Source organism: Emydura macquarii, unplaced genomic scaffold (assembly GCF_026122565.2).
Source record: "Emydura macquarii macquarii isolate MOO-44397 ecotype Brisbane River unplaced genomic scaffold, CSIRO-AGI_Emac_v2 contig_587, whole genome shotgun sequence".
NCBI lineage: Eukaryota > Metazoa > Chordata > Testudines > Chelidae > Emydura > Emydura macquarii.
Window position 1 is genome coordinate 6,326,006 of NW_027130724.1, and position 16,093 is coordinate 6,342,098.

A 16,093-nucleotide genomic window follows, 5' to 3' on the forward strand; every position below is an offset into this window, starting at 1 on the left:
ATCACTGAAATGATAGGTAGGGTGGTTTTTGGTGGGCATGGTCCATTGGAAATTTAAACTTGAACTTCCATGTAAGAGGAAGTGGTTGCTGCCACTTCCCCTGCAATCCAGCACAGGGTTTCGTTCTCAAACAATTCTGCAATCTGAACCTTGCCGACTGAGCACAGCACACCCACAGCAATTGCAGCTCTGTCAATTACATTTCAATTGAACACAAATCTGGTTCAGGTGGTTTCTCTTTACTGGTGGCTCTCTCACACTCAGGACAGAGAAATCCAGTTCATGACTTTTCCTGGCCAGCACATAAACAACAGAGGAGTTCCCCTACCCAAGCCAGCCTCAGCTGTGTTGGAGGAAAGGTTTGTTACCCATGATTGTCACAGGAATGTCCCAAAGTGGACTTTTGAGCCTATCTGGAATGCACCGCTGAGCTGCTTCTGCACACTCCGGTTTCCCTTTCAGTAACCCCTCACCCCTGTGTGAGTGACTGAAAGCATTTATGTGGGCAGCAGCACACACACAAGGGAATCCACCCAGCACTACAGCCCATTTGCATTAGCTATTTTGGTGGAAGGGGGCTGTACAAAGTTGCAAGGCCCCCTGGGGAATACCCCTAAGAGGACACCTTTGGGCAAAAGGGGCTACTGTTTTGGGCCAGAAGTGGGCCAGGGTGCGTGCGTGTGGTGGGGCTGATAGTGGGAATGGCTGGGACAGTTTTGCACTGTGGCAATGGGCTGCTTCAATTAAACCAGCCTGTGGGGCTTTGCTAATCAATGGCCAGGACAGAACCAACCCTTGGCAGGTGGAGGTTATCGAGGGTTGCCATTGAAAGATGCAGCCATTCAGTAGTTTAGCACCTACTACACCATGATTGGCTATGGTCTGTCTCTCAAACATCCTTCTATTCTAACAGCCCTACGAGCGGCTGTTGCCCCATGCTTCCCCTACAGCTTGGGCGAAGTACTTCCTGATTTTTAGACAACAGATTGAAACAAACCTTATACACAAGCTGAGTAAAAACTCCCAACCCCCCTCAAAACTTTGAGGCTTCCGGTTCATTTTGGTTCTGTGTTAAGACAGGAAGGCTGGTAGGAAAGTGAACGCGCGCGCGCACACATTGCACTCTTACTGAGCTCTTTGCACAGCTGGTCAGTTTGACAAGGTTGTTAGCAAGGAAATAAAATGTCAGACTCTGAGGTGTGCCAGGGAGACCCCGAGAGCAAGAACGAGGAGGGGGAAGAGCCACCAACGGATGCTGCCAGGTAAGGCCCTGGGGACAAGGTGAAATTTACCTCATGGTTGGTTTGGAATACTGAGGGGGCTGCAGGTTAGCCAAGGAACGTGGAGGTAAAAGCAAGACAAGGGGATGTTGTGGCTGAATGAGCCTAAGACAAACTTGAGCTAAGAGCCATTGCCGTTGGCAGTGCATGCACAAGGAGACAGAAATGCAGAAAGGGACCAGTCATTGGAAGTTCTGGAAAGTTCTTGACTAGCCTCCCCAGCTCTTTGACACAGGACCGCAAGAAAATCAGACTCTTTGCCTTTCCCGCCTTTTTTGGACTTGGGGGACAAACTACAGATTGCAGCTCAGGCCAAACTTTGCACTACTAGAATGAAGCTCCTTGGATGTTCAGTGTGATCCGTCCATGCCTAGAGTAGCCACCTGAAAATGCCAAGGTCAGGGCAGGTTGCAAAAGGAGAGCAGATTCTCCCAGCACTGATGGGTGACACTGAAGTCAGACTTCCCAACCAGCCACAAACAGTGCTTCTGATTCCCCACATTGGTTATCAAGAAGCCAAAATAAAAATATACACAGCGCCCTTTACCACATTTCAGTCTCTGGCTCCCAATCAGCCACTAGGTCCAGTAAAGAGACCAGTTATTTAAAACACTGTGCTCTTTACCAAAAAGGTTTCTCCTGACCCCAAAGGGTCAGCCACAGTACCGGATCAATATAAGTTTAGATCTTACCCAAAATATCACGTTGCCAGCCAATCCTTTAGTAGCTAAAATTAAAAGTTTATTATAAAAGAAAAGGAAAACGATAAGAAATGTTAAATTATTAAAGCAATCAGACACATACAATTGATTTGAAAGTCCATATATATCAGGCTTCTAATAGAATTGTGAAGTTTGCAGAGTCCCTCTGGTGTACATCCAGTACCTGGATGGGTCTCAGTCCTTTGTTTCACAGCTTCAGTTCAGTTGTAGATGAGTTGATCCAGAGGTAGGTAGGTGAAGACTGAAGACAAAATGGGTGTGGTGCAGCTGCCTTTTATGTCTTTTGGCCTTTGCCATGCTGCTTGTGGAAATTTACAGGAATAAGATGGAGTCCAGGGTCACATGAGTAAGTCTTGGTGACTCATCAGGTAAATCTCTGGCTTCTCCTCCTGGGCCCATTGTACCTGTGAGTTTCCTTACTGGGCCATTAAGCAGGCTAGTGCTGCAGCCATCCTGTCTGGGGCGTCGCCCAGACACAGCACAAGTTGAAATACAGATATATCAAACATATCCATAACTTCCATTACACATATAACACATGAACATAAACATCATCATCTTACTTAGCACATTATAGCCTTTCTAACAGTACCTGACATGGCATATCTCATATGAATTATGATGTTGACATATTGATGTTAAATAACATCATAAATGCTGCCCCAATCCAGCCAGCGTCACATTGAGCTCTGAGGTTTTGGCTCATTGTGGAGTTATGAAGTTCAGCTCTCCCTGTTCTGTAGGATGTGCACAAGTCCAGCATGAGAGGGAAGGGAAGGATTCTATTAGCTGTGCTATTCTATTGTCCATTCCTCCAACCCTCTGCAGCAAGTGTTTTGGGGCAGAAGGGAATGACTCCCATTTAGACTCTGGCTGATGGGGACTTTTATGGTTCACTTAATCTTTCTCCCTAAAGCATTTTGACTCCATATTCAGGCTGACCATAAATCTGGTATGAGTGGTACCTACTGAGGTAGAGCTGCATGTAGGAGAGACATTTGGAACATCCAGTGAAGGACATGATGAAGCATGTCCTTCTTTGCGGGTGAATTTCATGGAGGATGACCAGGGCAGGGGAAAAAGTCCCTTTTCTGACACTGAAAAAACACTGCTCTTTTTGCCCCAGCTATCATGACTTTTTGTAGATGGATGTACAATTAGATGTTAATTGTGAATGCAGGTGAGGGGCAGTGGATGGGAGTTGTTGCACTCTTGCAGCCTTGATTTCTTTCCCTATATATCATTTCTCTGGATGAATTAGACTGGAAGCTTCTCAGGCCAGGGGTGATGTCTTTAATGTGTTTGTACAGCTCCCTGTTCACTTAAATCATCCCATATATAACAGCAACCAGGGAATGATGCCTCCCTGGTTGGTTCGCCCCAGGGTCTGAACTTTGGACTGTTAGCTCCAAAGCAGACAGACAATCTACCATTTAGGCTAAAGGAGTAAGTCCATTAGTTGGAAGCAATAGCAGTTGTAAAGACATGCTTGGCCAGTGTGTTACACAGACCTGGGCTCATCTAGATCTGGATTCAAATTTTGAGCATCTATAAAGTTTGGGGTTATCTAGATGCAGGGTTTTTGACTCTGGCCTCTCTAAAAGTATAATAAATAATAATAATAATAGTCACCAAATTATATCCAACTTGTATTCAGAATATATAACACTTACCCACAAAAACTCTTTTGGAAATCGATAAAATAAAAATCTCTGTTTGTAGCACCTCAAGACTTTTGGGGCGATGGGGATCAAGAGGGGAAGAAGGATTCATGTTCAATGCATGCTTTGAGGTATCCAGTAAGTAAAGGGTTAATTGTTTCACAAAGAATGGAGGTGGAGTAGGCTGAAGTCTTTGAGGATTTCTGTGCTGCTATTGGTCGGGGGAGCCTGGGAACAGAAACAGTGATACATTGTTGCAACAAATATTCTAGCTGGCACCTATATGTAATTAGTGAGGCACTGGAACAGTCCTGGCATAGCACAGCTTTTCCACTCATTTCTCTGCCTGCAATGTTTGTATGTATAGATGTCTTTTTTTGGTGGGGACAGCTCTGCACAGGCTTCTGAAGTAATGTTGCGACTGTAGTCTGGGGATGTTCCCCTCTAGATTCCTGACTGAGACTTTGAAACAACCAAAGAAAGGGAGCAGTCTCTGCAGGCAACTCTAAGTTATTTATCCTGAACTTAGTGCATGCTGGGGGCCAGGGCAGGTTTTTGGGAGCACAGGCAGTGCTTGTGGGATGCTCATGCAGTGCAAATGTGATCAGTGGTTCTCGCACAGTCTCTCCACTGAGTTTCAGAACATGGGGTTAAGGAACTCCCTGGTGCATAGGAGCAAGACTCTTTTCCTCTGGTATTTCAGCCCTTGTGCTGCCGGGCAGGACCAGAGGGGGCAGCGATGCACGAATATTACAAACTAGAACAGGTCCAACCTTTTCAAATGTTGAAACTTGGATCAAAAAAGGGGGGGAAATACGAATGAAGTTGTTGTGATTCCCTCCATCCCTCATTGAATTTGGAAATTTTCATGAATTTTTAAATTTCAAAATTTGATAGGGGGGAAAGGGTTGAATTTTGTTTTTAAAATTGATTGCCATTTTCCCTCCCAAACCTCTTAATAGGTCCAGGCCAGAGGTCCAGTTCTAGGTTTATTTCTGTTCTAGTTTAACCTGTAGTTGTTCTAACATCCTCCTCTCCTAGGTGACAACCCCTTCTGAAATCTACCTTCCAACAATGTAGGAAAAGGGGTTTGCTCAATGTTTGGGGTGGGAGGTCTTTACCACCCAATGGTCAATGCCGTTAGCTCAGCTCATTGGCCTCTCTCTCTGTACACTGTCTGCTTTCAAGCTAAACCCGCTGCAGATCACATTACAACAATGCTCCTGAGACAGTAGGGCATGGAGAGAGCCAAACAGGGGCATGTGGGCCGTGGTTTGTGGAGGGAGAGTGAATGATGAGCTGACCTGGGTGGAGGTGGGACAAAATTTGGTCAGGGTAAGATGAATGCTAGTCAGAAAATTACCCACAGGTCACACTACAACAGCACAGGTTCTTTTCACTCCCTCACATGCTGCCAAACTAGATTCCTCACCAGATTCTACACAGTTATTCTGGGATGGACAGACAACAGTTGTTATCATTGTCTCTTGGCTCACCTATTCTGTTTGCTTCTGACCGTGCTGCTGGTGCACAAAGGCACCCAGGCCTTATCTATGTGAGCAAAAATGGGGCCCATAATTCACCTGTGGTAGTAGTTCAGGATGCTCTAGGGTATACAGGGTTCAAGCAAGGTTAGACGACATAGTGGTCAAAACTCCAGAGCCCTGTCTACACTACAGCTTCTGCTGTGATTGCTATAGCTGGAGCTGTACTGGTAGTGAATTACATGTGCCACTTGTGCCAGTGTACATCTGGGAGAAAGCGGGAGATTTGGCTCTGTGCATCAGCCTGTGTATCTCACAATGCCTGGTATACATGAGACGTTTAGGCAGTTCTTCCACTGTCTCTCTAGCACATGTGCAGCTCCATTGGTCCTAGTTCTAGTATGTAGACCAGACTGCAGGAATAAAGACAAGGAGAGACAAATTAGCACATGAGGATCTGCTCCTCTGTACCTGTGGGATCTAGATAGAGGGATGGCTGCTCAGACACCCCTGAGGAGAAGCTCTGACGTTAGTGGAAGGGAGGGGAGGGAAATGGCTACTTCCTGAAGATTGGATGGGAGTATGAGGGCTGCCAGGCCAGCCCTTGAGAAGATAATGCACTGTAGTTCAGAGGGAGATGGCGCTCCTACCTCAAAGAGGACAGCCAGCTGGGATGGGAGATCAGGGATCTGTTGTGTGGGGAGGGCACAGCTTACAAAAGGCTGGGACAATTCAGCACACAACGTGAATCTCTGAAGCGTCGGAGATCCCTAGTCACTCAACACAACATAGCCCTCCATCCTCCTAGTGATCACTTTGGAACCTGTGGCAGCTAATATGGCTGGTCTCTCCACCCATGCCCGTAGAGTGACTGGATAGCAAGGGTGAAAAATCAGGACGGGGGTGGGGAGGTAATAGGCACCTACATAAGACAAAGCCCTGAATATCGGGACTGTCCCTATAAAACTGGGACATCTGGTCACTCTACGTGCCACTTATCACAAATATATAAATAAACAAAAGCAGGTGCTCCTCTTATTAGTGAGCTTCAGAGCAAAGGCAAGAAAATAGCTTCTTACAGACACAATCAGCCATTCTAGCTCATCCTGCTTGTCCCCTTCCTTCTCTGGCCTCCTCTCCCCTGTGCTACAGGGAGCCCTGGGCTGCCCATGTATGGTCACTGGCTCAAGATGGCTTTGCTGTGCTAGGGGCCCCATCGCTTCCTTTGCCACGTCCATCCCCAGCTGTCTTGAATTCTCCAGATCCCTTAGAGGAGACTTGGAGAGTCCGAAGTAAGATTACCACCGTTGTAAGTATATCCGAGGCTGGAAGGAGATTGTCTGGGGAAACTGATACCTAATGAGCTATCTTTAAACTCCTCACCACCAAATTCCTGGGGGAGGGGAGAAGAAACTTTTGAGCCGTGCTCAAAGGGGTTGTGAAAAATGTAACTCAACTGTGTGCTTGGTGCTCCATCAAAGAAAGGAGTGGAGGGGGGGAAAGGAATAGGTTCTAGTTGAATGAGGAACAAAAAGAACTGGAAAATACCCTAGCCCTGGCAAAAGAATGCCACATATATGGGCATCTGGGACTGGCCCTTTGAGTTTAAGAATTATCTTATTTGAAGGTCACGTTAAAAAAAAATGTGGCTTGTGGCCTTTTTTATTTCATGATGGAGAAAAAAAGGTCTGAAAGGTTATTATTAGGTCTAGTTTCTTTTTTTTTTTTTTTCCTGCTTCATTTTTACCTTTGAAATTCAGGGCCTATCTAGGATGGAAGACTGTATGACAGGGGTGGTCTATTTTTTGCCAAGGTCCAAATTTCTTGGTCAAGGCATAGTCAAGGTCCAGACTCCAGAGAAAATAATAAAAAAGAAATAGTGATAATAATAAGTAAATAAAAAGATTTTGGGGTCTATTCAAAAGCGTCTGGTGGTCCAGATTTGGTCCACAGTCTGCCTATTGACTTCCCCCGCTCTATAATGACAGCATAACTAGTCAAATGGTGTCCCTACAAGAATGGAGAGCAGCTCTCAAGCCCAGTGGTGAGGCAGGGTTTAGCTCCAAAGGCTTGGGAGTACACAAAGCCAGTTTTGCAACATTCATCCTTAAGAGACAGCCCAATTTGGATTTTCAGTCTCACACAGGGCTAGGTGGAAAAGGTGGGTGAGTGGAGGGGCACGGGGCCAGCAGGTTTGCTAGGAGCATTCTCCCTGTTTGCAGATGAACTGGAAACAGTTTCCTGACACATACATCATCTCCCCTTTTAGCAGCTGTAGGTCAGAGCACTGTTATTTTTCCATTGAGCTGTTTAATAAAACGAAGCCTCAGAAGGAGGAGTGGAGGATGAAAGAGAAAACGACAGAGAGGAAAGAGGTGGAGGGACGAGAAAGACGAGGAGCAGAGACAGGCTTACACCAAAACCCCACATCCTTGCACCTCAGAATGGAGCAAAACTTCCAGACTCTGGAACTAAACTTAGCAGTTCAAAGACGTTTGGCAGGGCCACATGCAACACGAGGGGAGCTGTGTGGTGGAGCAAAAGGGCAGTGAAACCAAAAATGGTGGCACTGCACCAGTTGGGCTGACAATAGCTGGGCTGTGGCACCACAGAGGTTGACTTGGAATGGCATAGCTGTGGCACTGTGTGGGCTGGAGGACCAGTGGCAGAGCTGGGCATGGATGGGCAGTGGCATTTTATGGAACGGGCTGGAAATGACAGTGGTGTGGCAGATTTTTAAATAGATTGGTGCTGGAATGGTTGCAGCATTGCCCAGGCAAGGTGGGAGCTGACTGCTATATACAGTAGTTGATGATGGCACTCAAGTGACGATAGCAGTGTCCAGGTTAAGCTGGTGTCTGAGTTCTTCTTAGCAGTGCACAAAACAGAGGCTCTAGAATAGCTATGACACTGTGTAAGGGTGACCAGGTGGGGGAGGGAATCTCTTGTATTGCACCAATTTCTGTCAGTGAGAGAGACAAGCTTTTGAGCTAACGTGGAGTCCTTCTTCAGATCTGAAAGACGTACTCACAGTGTCACAGCTAAACGCAAGGTGTAACAGATTGTTAGAATAAGTAAACACGTATGTCAAGGTGAAGTGGCCTGTTAACCCCCCTCCAGTCATGGGGGGGAGGGGGAAGGAAGGAAGGGGAAGACATTTGGGGGGTGGTTAGTGGGTTATAGTTTGTTGTAATAAACCATAAATCCAGGGTCTCTGTTCAGTCCATGAATGTGTAAGGTGCTGCTTGGTTCATTGCACTGGTTAGGCGGGCACTGATTGCCTGTAGCACTGCACAGCTTAGACTTGTAAGCACAAATTTTCCAGCACCAGGGAACATACAGTAACATAGAACTACCAGGAGCTGTTGCTGCTGGTTTGGACATATGGAAAATGGGAGGACTCTGCCATACGAACACCTGTTCTTATGCCCAGGCAGCGATGTGATGCATTTGCAGCCATTGACCGCAAGGGGACATGCTCTGTTCGTGCTTATTTCATAAAGCAGCAGACAGAAGAGAGCTAAAATGAAGAAAGTCTATGATTCAAGGCAAAGTTTTGGGAGAGTGGAAGCTTTAACCCTTGCCTAACACAGCCAGCTATTCCCTAGTCAAGAGGGCAACGTTACAGAAAGTCTTTGTTTAGGGAAGCAGTGTGAATGCCCTTGGACAGCGTGGTCTAGTAGTTGAGACTAAATAGAAGACAAAATTTGTGCATTCATTCCCAGCTCTGCAATTTACTGGCTATGTGACCTTGGGTGAGTCACATAATCTTTCTGTACCTCAGCTTTCACATAGGACTGGTAACACTTACCTCCTTCACAGGGGTGTTCTGAACTTGATTCATTAATCATTGCAAAGCACTTTGAGAGCCTTAGTGGGAAGGTGTGAGAGAAGGACAAAATATCTCCTTCTCTTGGGTGTATATATTTGTTCCTGTCAGGGATCAGTCCTCCTGCAGAGGTTCTTATCCCTACACTGCCTGGCCCCGGCAACAGTTTTCCCAACTGTGAATGCAATTGCCCTTCCTATGCCTGGAACCGCAGGATTTATCCCAGCTGTCTGCCAGGACATTGGGACCACTCTACCTTTTTTCAGCTGCATATGAGCTGTCATTTAGCCACTACATGGGTTGGATCATTGCACCTCCATCCTGAACTGCAGCATGCCTTGGGATTCTGGTCATGAGGGCCCCACAGTTCTGACCCTCAGGCCTGACCTGCAATGACCTCTGCTATTCCAGGCCCTCTCAGAGCTCCACCAATGCCCTTCACTCTTGATCCACAGCGTCCCTTGTTATCCCCCCCAGCAGCTCTGCAATGCACCTAATATTCTGCACAATTAATGTGGACGGCGCTTTACGACTTCACAGGGCTGCACAAATGCTGGCTAATGTTTAATTAATTGTGGTTAATTAGGTTGCCCCACCTTTCCCTAGCAGACAGTTCAGCAAGCAGCTAAGGAGTTAAAACTAATCTCCAATACTCACCTGCAGCAGCCCTCTCTGTTCCATTCCCAGCACTGGCACCCAAGGCTGTACTGACATTGTCACTGTCCATGCTGAGCCTGTTCTGTGGGTGGGTAGGTAAGTATGGTGTGGCTTTACAAAGCTGGTATTATCATCACACTTTATATGACAGTAGCACCTAGAGGGGCCAGCTGAGATCAGCACTCCATTGTGCTCTGCAATGTATAAACATCTATGTAATAAGACACAGTGTCTATCCCAAATAGTAGAGAACCTAAACACTTGGCAGAGAAAGGATGGGAGAGAGGAAGCCATGGCTCCCTTTTTCCAGGTGGGGGAACTGAGACACAGAGACTTTAACCAAAGTCACCTAGGAAGCCTGTAGCATAGTTGAGAATTGAACTCGTATCACCTGTGTCCTAGCCCAGCACCTGAGCCAAGCCTATCATCCCACTGCCCTCCTGGGCAAGCCTGGTGTTCCACTGCTATGGGGATACATGGCTGTGATGACCTAGCAGTGAAGGGGTTAACCATTCTTGCTTGGAATCCGAGTGTATTTTCTTTGCCAGTGTATCCATCTTAATACACACCAGATGTGTGAGGCAGCCGCCTGAGTGCCTTAATCCTGGCCTTCAGCAGTCTGAGTTGTCTCTCTCACAAGAGGCAGGTCCACTCCAGACTCACTGGGGATTTCATCTAGTGCAAAGCGGGGACATGGTAGCTGGCAGCCCCCTGCCTTGCAGGAAAAGTTTGCAAAGACCCTGGACTACTAAACATTAAATCAGGGTGTTTTATTTACTGCCATGAGCCAGTCATTCCTAGGATGAGGAGTTGGGGGTAACACCCTCATTGACTCAGCAGTGACAGGACTATGGCCTACCGCAGCGACATCTCTATTCTAAAGATGGCTCCTTAGACAGAACAGATCAAAGCCACAGCTGGTGTAAACTGATGTAGCTTTACAGACTTCAGTTGTGCTGTGCTGGCTTGACGAGCTGAGGATCCAGCTCACTATGTCTGATAACAGGTTTGGGACTGCTAGGGTAAACTGGGCAATATATAGTAACAAAACTAGCCAACTATCCTAATTAATAAAAATAGAAGTGAATGGATTGGACCCTGGTGAGGATCTGGCCCCATTTTCATTAAAGGAGGGTCCAAACACAAAGCCAGATCTGAGCACCCCTAAGCTTTGATGGTTGAGAACTGAGTTATCCGGATTTTGCACGTGTCATTATCACACACTCAGTTGGGCCTGATGCCTGAGCTGGCGTAAATTAGTGCAGCACCATTGGCTTCAATAAAGCTGTGCCATTTTACACCAGCTGAGGATCTGGTCCTTTGTCCCAAGTACACTAATACGTGTGACAAATTCACCCGTTGCTGCTGCCGTGTTTTTGGGTTGCTCAAAAGCTTTCCCTTCCTCTGCTTTAAATGCATTTTGCCTGCTGCTGCTAAATTGACAGTATGTGTGATTCTTCTTATCAAGCGCATGCCAGACGTCATGGAAAACCTGATCTTTTCCCTCTGTGTGTGTGTATGTGTATGTGTGTGTGAGAGCACTCCTACATCACAGAGGCAATTTTCATTACAGTCCAAGATGGGCACTGCCACTAACATGGACAAATTGCAAGTTACTGACAGATCTTCACCAGCCCCAATCCCACTCTATTGCCCCCTCTGGGCCATACAGTGAACCCCTTACTCATAGGAGCAGACCCACTGAGTGAGGGCTTGACCCCTCCGGTCCTCTCTGAGGCAAACGCAATATGTGGGGCAGCTAGAATCTATACAGCCCATCTGTGCTAGGTCCCTTCTCTTTCTTGGCCTGGTATCTGCCCCTTGCTATGTTTCGTTGCTCTACATGCCTGTTGACTCCTGTGTGAATGCATTCACAGCGGCATCTTCTCTTGCTGCCTTTGGCAGAGATTGCCTGTGAAGTCCCCGCTTCTCTCATAACCCCCTTGGTGCCCAGCCCCTGCAGAGCCACATGGCCATTTTGTTTGCAGACCTCATAGCATTTCAGCTGGGGGCCTGATCCAAAGCCCGCTGAAGTTAGCAGATCAGGTCTAACTTTGTAGCATCTACCACCTCTGCCCCTCTTAGAAATCCATGTACCTCTATCATGCTGCTGCTTCTGTATCTAATTTTTCTGGGGAGCTTCAGCCTTTTATTTCTACTGGTTCTTACTGGTTCCCGTCATCTTCCTGGCCTAGGGTAAGGGTTGATTCTCTGTCCCTTGCAGTCTGGAAGTTAAAGACTGGATGTCATTCTAAACAATATGCCCGAGCTCAAACAGAAGTGATAGGATGGAAGCAGAAATTATTGGGCAAGGTTTTATAACCTGTGTTATTCAGGAGCTCAAACTAGATGTCCATAATGGTTCCCTCTGGCCTTACAGTCTATGATTCACCATCCCAGTCAAAGTAAACAGCACTGGAGCTTTGGCCCTGATTTCCCTACTAACCAACTTAAGGAGGGGGAAATGAAAATGGAGGGGAAGTTTTCAATACCATGGCAGAGTTTAACTCTGCTGGGCCCATGGCTGTAGCATCAGTAGGAGATTTTGGTTCAAATATGGATGAGCTCACAATTGAAATGAATGTGTTGGTCTCAATGGACACTTACATATGTTGCACGAATGCCATTCAGCAGAGCAGGGGCATGGCGGATCGCACCCAGTCCTGCTTATGATGGAAAATGGAAAAGGCTGAAGGTTTCTTCTCCGATAACCTGTACACCACCATCTCCACCATGGAATACCCTAATTTCTTTGCCAGATGGAAAAATAATGGACATCAAATACATCATCAGATTTTTGTAAACAAAAAAATAACGAGTGCATCTCAAATTTAAGGCTGAGGATAGTTTGCAGAACTGCCTAGAGGATTTGGATGCTCAATTTGTTTATTTGAATGGACATAGGCTGGCCAATCCCTTAGGGTAGCTTTGAATAGCTCAGTCTAAATGAATGCTGTATGGGCTGTGGTATGAGGATTGTCTTCTTTGTGGTTGGCCTAGGCAGCACCTGTCTCTCACTTTTCTCTGCTGTTTATCATCCTTCTCATGCTGGTAGCACCCATGGCACCTGCAGGTGTTACACAACCAAAAGTCCTGAGACTTTTACAGCTGTCTTGCAGGCTGAGACATACCTCCAGAAGACTGTTTCCAAGCTCCAAACCCTGTGATTAAGATGCTCTGGAGAGGAAGATGCTCTGTAGTTGAGACAGTGAAATGGTGCTTAGAACATCTAGGTTCAGTTCCCAGCTCTGCTATAGGCTTCCTGTGTGACCTTGGGCAAGTCCCTCTGTGCCTTAGTTCTCTGCTTGTAGAATGATAGTAGTTCTCTTGTGTCTATCTTAAATCGTAAGCTCATTGGTACAAGACCTGTCTCTTATTACATACTTGTACAGCACCTAGCGCAACAGGGCCCTGAGCTCAGCTGGGGTCTCTGTTCTACGAATAACAGTGGTGTCACCATCTCTCTCCCCTGCCCCCTTTTTTCTGTCTTTTTAGCATCTTTCTCTCAATCTTTCCGTCCTTGTCCCCTTTCCATCCCTCTCTGCCCTTCTCTTTGACTCTCCTAAGCAAGGTGTCCTCTCCGGGAAATGCTGTGAAATCTTGCTGTTCCTACGAGTCTGTCACCATGATCCTAAACAAACCATTTTGCCTCTCAGGTTGGGGACGGGAAGGTGGGTTTTGCCCATTGGGAGGGGTCTGCTTCCAGGGGCAGTCCTGAGAATGACCATTGATTCTGCCCTCTCTGTAACTCCCTTGCCTCTTGATGATAATGTTTTGCACATCTGTAGCCCTTGCCATCTGAGAATCTCACAAGGCTTTAGAAACATTTATGAATTAAGCCACGTAACATGCTTATCGAGTAGGTAAGTAATTTTGTTTCCATTTGTCACTGGAGGAAACTGAGGCACGGAATGGTTATGTATCTTGCTCCAACCAGCACGTATGTAGTGGAGTCGTGAACACGACCCAGATTTCCTGATTCCCAGTCATCGGTTTTATCCAATAGGCCATCATCTGCTTTATCCAGTAGACCACACCCCCACCTCACACCCACCTGTAGTTATACAATCTCTCATTATAGCCACCCATCTGCATCTGGGCCTTTTTTCAGGGCCTGGTAGCGCTGCTTCTAAATCAACTAGTAGGTGCTGCTAATGAGTGACACAAAACTCAACACCTTGTCAGTCCCTTAAGAGAGAGAAGGGACCATCTGCTGGCTCTTCCTTTCTTTCTTACAGGATTAAGCCCAGAAAATTGTAATAGTCTGATATAATCCCACAAAATGAGCCATCCTGATTGTGTATTCAATGAGTTTATAAGTGGCTGCTCCTACTCAAAGATATTTGAGACCGTGAAAGCCCCTGTGTCATTGGAATTACCTTTAAAGTGTTTGGCTATCGATCTTCAAGCCTTAGCAAAATGAGATGGGACATTTTAATTGGGATCCTAGTGTGTAATGGACGCATCAGTAAGTAACATTTGTTCTACAGGCTAAAGCGCAACCACCATTGGTTACTTACATATCCAATTAACACATCCCTTCTCATTTAGCCAGGGTTTGAAGATGAAGGACAAATGCTGTAAAGGTAATCCCAACAGACCTACTTCTGTCAGACTTTCCTAGAAATGTGGGTTCCCCTTGGGGGGGGGGGGGGGGGGGGGGGAGTGGAGAAGTGATGGGGAGAGTCGAACATGAAGATGGTGGTGTATGAAGGATTGTACCAGCTAGAAAAGAGGGCACCCCCTGCCATGTCATCAACACCAGGACTCTCACCACTTACACTCGAGCAGCCTCAAGACTACTCTAAGCGACACCAGGCCCTGGGTAGGGCCAGCTGCCTCAGACTGTGTGGAGCACAAAGGTGGCTCCCTCCCCCTCCATCTAAATGAAGTGCCTTTCAGTTCGTCCCCTGGTTTTCTAGTCACTCTGAAGCAGGCCGGGCTGTTCCAACAGGAATTCCACCCATGCTTAAACACCCAGGTCACTCCCACACGCCGCAGCGCTGGGGCCGGACCCAAGGCCTGTTGAAGTCAGTGGAAAGGCGAGGCAGAAGGGGGCAGATGATCTCAGAGGGCTTAGCATTCCCACAGGTCAGCACAGTGGACCGGACCATTCCACAAATCCTGGGCCTGATCCTGTGTGAGGTGCTGAGCACCCTCTGCTCCCATTGAAATCTCTGGGAGTTGAGGGTGCTCAGTACCTTCAAGGGTTGGGCCCTGGGCTGGCACTAGATATTTTACTGTCCTGGCTGGAGCTGTACTGGTGGAGTAGCTCCTGGCTACGGATGCAGGGGAAGCACACTTAAAGGGGCAGACCCGCCCCCCATTGAAAGCCGTGCTAGGGGTCAGGCAGCCAGAGCAGGCAGGATCTGCCCGGGGGGAGTGTCTTAGCCTCTCAGACAGCAGGCTGTGGGGTGTACTTAAAGCAACTGGGCTCCTGAAACTGTGCTGGTGCAGGGCAGGGCAACTAGGTGCCCCTAAAAGATTGGCACCCTAAGTAGCCAAATTACATGGCTCATGCCCAGCATTGGCCCTGACTGAGACCTTTGATTGCAACAGCGTCATAGCAAATCACTCTGGTTGCATTTCTTTGCTACAGTCTTGTTTTTTGCTAGACATACTTTAGCTTCCAATTGATTTTGCAACCGTGCTACATAGCAGAGCGATTGTGTAATTAATGGGAACTGGTGTGGTCCTATCTTGCTGGGACCCCCTCCCTCCATCGCAGGGCAACAGAACTGAGTCACTTCCTCCCAGGACAGCTCACCTTTAAAGTCTTTTGTCTGTAGCTGGAAGGCTCTTTATGAACCCTGGTTTAGGGGACACATGCTATGTACTAGCAAACTGCCCTGTGTTATTGCCCCTGTCTTGTCTTGTCTTCGATGTGCCACAGCCCTGCAGGGATTTATTTTTTGTTAAACTCCAGCAGGAAAATGAATCGTCTTTGGTTGTTGTTGTCTGTTTCTTACCACAGCAGTTGCTGCTGTTTCTAGAATGGCGCCCTGAGGTTTACGTTGGCGTTACGTCGGCAATGCTGTAGGAGCTGGGCAGATGGGACCATGCCTGATGCTAAGCCCTAGCTGCCTTTGAATGCAAATATAAATCATGTTGAAGCAGCTGTGCTCCATCTTGGGCAGTGGAGGGGAGTTACTAGGGAGAGGGGACCCCATCTTTCACAGCCTGGGACTGAAGGCTTCCCCTGCACGATTGCCACTGGAGGGTCAAACCATCTTGAGCTGCGAGGGGAAGGGTAGGGAACCTCCCTGCTCAGAACTTTAGTGATTTAAAAAAAAAAAAATTAAATAAAAAATAATGAAGTGAATTAAGTCAGGAGAAACGGATCATCCCCAAGTGCCACCGCTAGCATTTTCCCTTTGCAAACTAGAGAGATGGGTCTGGATGCAAGCCTTTAAACAGGAGCGCTCCCCTGGCCCCCATCCTTGGGGTCCTGTGTGACCCT

General features: G+C 47.2%; 1 protein-coding gene across 6 annotated transcripts in view; it reads left to right on the forward strand.

Annotated features, from left to right (window-relative positions):
- The first annotated feature begins 1,118 nt into the window (after positions 1-1,118).
- The window catches only part of LSP1 (lymphocyte specific protein 1), an 80,990-nt gene continuing 66,015 nt past the window's right edge, over positions 1,119-16,093 (forward strand). For 4 of the 6 annotated variants that reach the window (XM_067540588.1, XM_067540592.1, XM_067540594.1 and 1 more), the window contains exon 1: positions 1,120-1,262. In XM_067540588.1, the coding sequence (XP_067396689.1) occupies positions 1,183-1,262 (80 nt within the window). In that variant the 5' untranslated portion in view covers positions 1,120-1,182. Of the gene's footprint in view, positions 1,263-16,093 lie in introns of all 6 variants that reach the window. The other 2 variants (XM_067540590.1, XM_067540591.1) reach the window with 1 other exon arrangement.